This window comes from Syngnathus leptorhynchus, chromosome 4 (assembly GCF_054491065.1).
Source record: "Syngnathus leptorhynchus isolate UIUO chromosome 4, UIUO_Slep, whole genome shotgun sequence".
NCBI classification, from domain to species: domain Eukaryota; kingdom Metazoa; phylum Chordata; class Actinopteri; order Syngnathiformes; family Syngnathidae; genus Syngnathus; species Syngnathus leptorhynchus.
In genome coordinates, this window is record NC_141198.1 from 8,828,349 (window position 1) to 8,835,738 (window position 7,390).

At 40.7% G+C, this 7,390-nt stretch overlaps 1 protein-coding gene across 2 annotated transcripts; it reads left to right on the forward strand.

Annotated features, from left to right (window-relative positions):
* Nucleotides 1-1,817: 1,817 nt before the first annotated feature.
* slc20a1a (solute carrier family 20 member 1a) lies at nucleotides 1,818-7,342 on the forward strand. 2 transcript variants are annotated; one of them, XM_085909619.1, is made up of 11 exons: nucleotides 1,818-1,930; nucleotides 2,601-3,116; nucleotides 3,216-3,356; nucleotides 3,445-3,530; nucleotides 3,798-3,894; nucleotides 4,674-4,793; nucleotides 4,888-5,088; nucleotides 5,206-5,659; nucleotides 6,265-6,450; nucleotides 6,514-6,598; nucleotides 6,695-7,342. In XM_085909619.1, exons 2-11 carry the CDS (start codon nucleotides 2,762-2,764, stop codon nucleotides 6,848-6,850), a joined length of 1,881 nt encoding a protein of 626 aa, XP_085765745.1. In that variant the 5' UTR covers nucleotides 1,818-1,930; nucleotides 2,601-2,761; the 3' UTR covers nucleotides 6,851-7,342. The 2 variants fall into 2 exon arrangements, with proteins under 2 accessions (XP_085765745.1, XP_085765746.1); XM_085909620.1 differs by having other exon boundaries at nucleotides 1,845-1,926.
* Nucleotides 7,343-7,390: the final 48 nt, after the last annotated feature.

A 7,390-nucleotide genomic window follows, 5' to 3' on the forward strand; every position in this document is an offset into this window, starting at 1 on the left:
TATTTTTCCAATTCTATTTTTACGGACAGGGATCTCACATGGTGTGGATAATTGATGAGTTTGTTTGAATGGAAGCAAAATATCAAGCAGAAAGCTCTCGGGGGAATGTGAGTACTGTGATCTTGTTAAAAGTGGGAAGGGCAGTGCCCTAGACAAATGTAGTGAGTCAGTATACGTCTGGGAAACGTCCGGTGGTGTTTTACCCAGAGAGGTGTTGCCACACACAAGAAGGAAATTAAAAAGATGTGAACAACACACACTGGACTTTTTACTGTAAATTTCAGGGAATGTAACCTGCGTGTAGAAACGTGCAAAAGACCTTGTGTTCTAACATTCCTGTCTCCTGAGAAAATGACTGTGAGATCCTACAGATCCTGTTTGGCAAGGGATAGGAGGGAGGGAAGAGGGGAATGAGAGGGTAGGGCTTGAGAACTCACCGCGTACTTCGGTTACTTATTTGCATGCCCTATCTTGTCTGGCCTTAAATATGATCATGGTGAAAAGGTGTACAAACACTTAATCTTTATGCCATTCTTTTGAATGTATATATTTAAAGGAGTGGAGTTCCATGACAGCGGCATCACAATTCAAGGGGCCAAATGTTAAAATCTAAATGGCTTCAACTGCTGTCTATATCAAAACTACTTTTGCACCTTCGTCATCACGTATGAGCATCAGGGAAGGGCTGCATCTTGTCATCACAAACAGGACTGGATTATGGGGGGGTTTGGGCCCTTAGGGGGTCATAATTTTGCAAAGGTCCCCCATAACCCCTCCTCCGTGGCTCAGGGTCCCTTTGATTGTCCCTGTCCCCCGGCCCAATTCATGTCACCATTCTCTCTCTGTTCTATTCAGATATGCCCTATAACAGTATGAGTAGTCATAAGATCCTAAAGAATAGAGGCCCTCTGGCATCGCAATTGGCATCGGCATCTGTATCATTTTGCCCCATGTCCCCTAAAACTGGTTATGTCGACAGGGACTAGGAAGATAAATTGCCCTGAGCATTGAGAATAAGCGCTCTACCACCATCTAGAGGAAACGGCCTGAAGAATGAGGCTGTGTTTGAGGTTAAACCATTCACCACGTATCAGCAACTGGCGGCCCGCGGCGGAACCATTCAATCCACCCCGTGACTAGATTCCATAATTATGAGGATCAAAGAGACAATATCATGTGGTCTACTCGAAAGAAACTGAAAACGATAACTCTGTGGTATAGTTTGGTGATGGAAATCTGACTCATAAAGGCTAAAAATCCTTTCAGTTTTGTAATTGGAATAATAATAATAATAATGTTATGCTAAAAAAAAATTGAAGCTTGACTGACCTAGATATGTATAGGAGTAATGAAAATCGAGCAAACTGAAGAATATTAACAAAGAGGTAAGTAGAACAAATAAGTGAAGGTTTAATATTTGCATGAGTTTATCTATAGCAAACAGAGGGTATTTACACAGGCAGAATCTGCAGCTCTATATTGTTCTAATGTTACAAAGATGTTGTCCAAATGATTAAAAACAAATACAGGAATATACTGCACATCGGTCAAAAGTGTCATGCTCAGTTAAGAATAACAACCATTAGGAGAGGTCACATCCGCAACAGAAATGTCAAACAATTCTGGCTCATTATTTCCTACATACTAGTTAAACAGGGACTAAATAAATGAGTGATAAAGAGGAAGCTATCAGCATGTTTGGAGCCAATGAAGTCTTTCGGAAACAAAGAAGCAAAACATTAGCTATGGGCTCATGACCACAACGAAAAGGCGTGCACTCAAGCTGCTCAGTATATAAACTCCCTTCCAATAGTGCAGGCATAACCACTGCTGCTCTATGGGCTGCACTTTGCATTCAGCTCATTGAGGCTTGTTTGACAACAATACACAACAGAAGAACGACTTATTCTTCCTTCTGGTACAAATGTAGGTAAGTACAAAATATTCATTCTCTCCTTTCATATCCCTTGGTTTCTTGCATAGGTATTTGCCATCATGTAACTTCATTTGTGTTATGCAAGCTGAGGAGATTAAAATGCCACTATTTCCTATTGTGATGGCGACTTTGTTCTTACTTTTTGGCAACTCTGAATGAACCAATTATTCACAGTTGTCAAGCACTATATTTTGATGTTCTGAAGCAGAACTACAGTTAGTGTAATTCCACCACAACTATCATGACATAACTGTCACAGACCAACTGGTTAAAAGATAACTTTATCCAGTCCTAGTCTGTGATGCTCGAAAACATCAGTCAAGTATAATGTCACCTGATGTTTACGCCATTTGGCTTGCTCTTGGTGATAATGTAAGTGTGTTATGCTTACTGGAGTAAGGAGCGTGACCTAATCATTCCCCCCCCCCCCCCCCCCCCACTATAACTTCCTAGACAGATAACACTGGCAGTTATGCTTTTAGATTCCTCGCGCCAGTAATGACATTTACTTTCACTTTCTGGAACACCAATTCCTTCTTGAATCGATTCCTAAATCATAGCTGTAAAATCAAAATGTCAACTTCATCAAATTTGTACAATATGATGGTCATGATAAAATATTGTAAATGTATCCATTTATGACCTTGCACTTCTGTTTTTGCAGAACACATCACTTGTTGCTGTTACAATGGATGCCAGTTACTTCTTCCAGATATCCTCTCATCTTGTTTGGATTCTTGTCGACAAGTCATACATAAATAAATAGCAATACATAATTGCTTGACAGTCAATTGACTCTTGAATTAAAACCTCCTTTTCTAGGCAATGATGGTTTCAACCACACTGCCGTCTGTCACGGCTGCCACCACCACAGTGGCTTGGTCCTCTCAGTCAGACATGTCGGGTTACTTGTGGCTCTTGATATTGGGCTTCTTATTTGCATTTGTCCTGGCTTTCTCCGTCGGGGCCAACGACGTGGCCAACTCCTTTGGTACGGCAGTCGGCTCCGGGGTGGTGACTTTACGACAGGCCTGCGTCCTGGCCACCGTCTTTGAAACGGTGGGCTCGGTCCTGCTGGGAGCAAAGGTCAGCGAGACCATCCGTAAGGGCATCATTGACGTCCAGATGTACAACAGCTCGGAACATGTCCTCATGGCGGGGTCAATAAGTGCAATGTGCGGTGAGCATTCAAATCAGTCTGTTCTTATGACTTGTCGTTTGCACTTGTCTGAAATTAGAACCCGGAAACTTCACCTTAGGCCTTGTTCTGCTTTTACAGGCTCTGCTGTGTGGCAGTTGGCTGCATCATTCCTGAGGCTTCCCATTTCAGCAACTCACTGCATTGTGGGAGCCACAATAGGATTTTCCATGGTAGCGAGAGGTCATCACGGGGTCAAATGGATGGAGCTTCTCCGCATAGGTGAATATATGAACTTTTTTTGACCCATATGCAGTATGTAAATTGGGCATGTTAATACAATTGCTGGATTATGATGTTTTTTTGGCAGTGGCATCCTGGTTCCTGTCACCAGTGCTATCTGGCATCTTGTCAGGGGTTCTTTTTTACTTTGTCCGCAAACTCATTCTTAATAAGGTAAGGCATTTTTTGAGTCGTTGTCATTTAAATCAGCTCATTTGTCAAGATTTTACATCGGCAACGATGCAAAATTTATTGCAGTATTTACAAGCCTTTCTGAAATGTAGAAAAATGTCCACAGTCAGGCAACTATTGGTTAACATTTCACTGTGAAGTTTTTTTCTAAAAGAAATGTCACAAATGATTTTGAAATTAGGCAGTATGTCACATTGTGAACTGAAGAATCTTGACACTATATCAATTGTCTATTGTTGAATGCCACAGGCTAACCCGCTCCCCAATGGCCTCCGAGCTCTTCCATTGTTCTACGCCATCACCGTTGGCATCAACCTGTTCTCAATCATGTTTACAGGCGCACCAAGTGAGTGACTGTAGTGCATACACTACATAATAATGGAATGTAACGAACCATATCTATTTCTGTGTAAAAACACTGGGGAGTGGCCCTCTTTCTATTGATCTTATCCTACTCCATAACCCTTGCGCACATGTCCACTGCCGCATTTATCATCTGTCAGTGCCGGTCATTTTATCAAACTTATGCAAACACTCTTCCCTTATGTATTTATTTGATATTTTGGGGATTTGCATGCATTTTTAAAGATTGGCTAGATCTATAAAAGTGTTTTGTGGTTAAGTGCAGTTGCGTGGAAAATAAAATTGCTCAGGAAGGGAATTTGTCATTGATATTTTCTTAAATGAATGGAGGTTAATAACAGTTATGTCCTGACAAACTAATATTTTATCAAAGGACTGCAAGTCCCTTCTCTTGTAGATGAGATATGTCAGCAGACTGTGGAGACATAATTGTTATTTTTGTCACAAAAAGTAAACTAGACAAAAATTCAGTAGATGAGTAACTGACACAAGGCAGCATTATTTCTCTAGTGCCAATGGAGAACACATCTTTTTCTTTCTAATGAACATTCTGATGTTTTAATAGCACATTTTGTGAGTTGATATTCCTAATGTGGTCTGTGTTCCTTCTGGCTTTGTCCTTTCACTAAAGATGAAATGCTTTTCTCAACTTTTTAAAGGAATGTACTTTCCAACGGTGTCACCTTTGGGAGCAGACAGAATTGTTTGAGAAATACTGTGAGACGCAGGGAAGGACATGTGCCTTTGTTTCTTTGTGCATAGTGCTGGGCTTTGACAGAGTGCCATGGTGGGGTATGGTGGGCATCTCGCTAGGATGTGGTGTCATCACGGCATTGGTCGTCTGGTTTGTTGTCTGCCCACACCTGGAGAGGAAAATAAAAGGTGAGTATATGTGTTATGAATACAACAGAAAGGACTGCATTCTTTTTTTTTTTTTTACATACCGCTGAAGACCTCTTGTGTGGCTCTTGAGAAGAAAAAATAGGTGCTGCTCCCTGTGAGACTCCTCTGATGGAGAAGAACGCTAATCACCATCCTCAAGCAGTGGACATATCAACAGCCCACCAACCTCATCCCCAGAGCCCTCCAAAAGACAATCAGAATATTGCTTTTAAACTAGGAGGCTCCGAAGAAGCTGACCTTAATATGGACGCCAAAGACTTGCTTGTTACGAATGGTGAGAAAGATTGGATTGACTTCATTCGTTCTAGTTTTCAGCCATACTTAAAAATTGTCAAATCAATTCAATTGACCCCATAAGAAAATTCACAAATAAAATGATTTATCTTTACAGGAGTAGATATCAATGTTGGTCCCATGATGATCACAGACCCTCACAGTGGACGACTGCACGCAATCCAGAAAGACTCGGGTCTTTATAAAGACCTGCTACACAAGCTACACATGGCTAAGGTCGGTGACAGTGACACAGAGGAGCGGCCCATTCGGAGAACCAACAGCTACACCTCCTACACCATGGCCATCTACGGCATCCAGGGAGAACCTAATAACAAGGACAATGATGACTGGAGGAGATCCAGAGTGGACAGCTACAGCAGTTTCAGTTCAGTAACAACCAGAGGGAGCTCAGAAAAGAATTCCAGTGTGGCACAGGAGACAACTTGGCAGCATCCTCCTGAGGAAGATGAGCTGGAGCTTGACCACCCTGCTGTTTCCTCCCTTTTCCAATTCTTGCAGATACTAACGGCATGCTTTGGCTCCTTTGCACATGGTGGCAATGATGTCAGGTAATATTGGAATTTGAGGAAGTAGTCTAGTGATTTATAGTTGTTGTAAACCACACAAAGAAAAAGGTTCACATGTTCTTTAATAAACTCCATCACACATTTGCAAGTGCAGTTAGTACTTGACTACACCCTAATGACTGTACTCCATGAATTTGTCTGACAAGAATTTGTGAAGCATAATTATTAGCACATCTAAGGCCAATTAAAAAAGATTGCCTACACCAGACATGCTCACTTTGCGGTTTCTTTGGCAACAACCAGGGCTCTCTCTATCACCCACACAACCAGAAAAAAAGGAATGTCGAGAGACTATAGGGATTATGGAACACTCACATTTTTGATATATTCCATAGTGCCGCTCAATACATTTAAATATTGTCATGCCATTCATCCATTAAAAAAACTTGATTTATTTTTGTAGTTTTAGTAAAATTGTTGAAATCAATGAGGGGTTATGCGATATTACAATATATTAAGGTGCATCTCGATGAAATTAATAAATAGATAAGCATTAATAAATAATAGAGAAAAACAAACTTGCCCCAAATGAATGGAGTTGTACATATTTTTGTTGTTATTGATTCACAACATATTTTCTTCTCCAGCAATGCTATCGGTCCACTTGTGGCCCTCTGGCTTCTGTACGAGAGCGGTTCTGTTGCATCCAACGCACCGACTCCTATCTGGCTACTTCTGTATGGCGGAGTAGGAATTTGCATTGGACTCTGGGTATGGGGCCGGAGGGTGATTCAGACCATGGGCAAAGATCTTACCCCCATTACACCTTCTAGGTATGATAAAGTACTCTGTTGCCTCACACACACACCATGTTTACATATAATTTTTCATTTTAGTGGCTTCAGCATTGAGTTGGCCTCCGCTCTAACAGTTGTTGTGGCATCCAATGTTGGGCTTCCTGTCAGCACAACACACTGCAAGGTAATGAAAATGTAAACAAATAATAACGCTGTGGTTGAGTGAATCCACCAATCAAATGTTGGCATAGTTATGAGTTGCTACATCATGTGAACACAGGTGGGATCCGTGGTGGCTGTAGGATGGCTACGCTCAAGAAAATCAGTGGACTGGCATTTGTTCAGGAACATATTTATTGCCTGGTTTGTCACTGTTCCTGTCTCAGGTCTCATCAGTGCTGCCATCATGGCTCTTTTCATCCATGTCATTCTGTGATCACAATCTTCAGTCAGTGCATTATAACTTCAATCGATTTGTTGATGAAAACATTTTTTTTAATTTAATATAATTATATTATATACATTTATGTAATAATGAGCTATTTTTGTCATGGACTGTAATTGTGAAGTAAGCTCAAGAAGAAATGTTCAAAGTTAATACAATTCATCATTAAAAACAGGGTGGCAGTCTCCTAGTATTTCATTTGAAGAATGTTTATAATGCAGATGTCCTTCAAAAAGTAATTGAAAATTATTGCCACAATGACTGCTGTTTTGTGTTAAACAAATGACCACAGGGTGACGCTATTACAACAATAACAATCAACTAATTATTAATGCACTACATCGAAAGGCTGGCAAATGACCTCTTGTCTGCGTAAAACCGAATACACACTTTGTTCAAATCTAACTTCTGTAGTGCTCACAATATGTTAAAAATGTATTCACACCCATCAAACACTTGGTTGACAACTAATGACCATGGCAATTTTTTTTTTTTATGTATAGGGATATTCGCAGATTATTCAGAAGTGAA

Excerpts from the sequence above, each read along its gene's own strand:
- slc20a1a (XM_085909619.1), top strand. The coding sequence starts at position 2,762 with ATGATGGTTTCAACCACACTGCCGTCTGTCACGGCTGCCACCACCACA. Across the intron at positions 3,117-3,215 it reads GTCAATAAGTGCAATGTGCG|GCTCTGCTGTGTGGCAGTTG; the intron begins GTGAGCATTCAA and ends CTGCTTTTACAG. Across the intron at positions 3,531-3,797 it reads GCAAACTCATTCTTAATAAG|GCTAACCCGCTCCCCAATGG; the intron begins GTAAGGCATTTT and ends TGAATGCCACAG.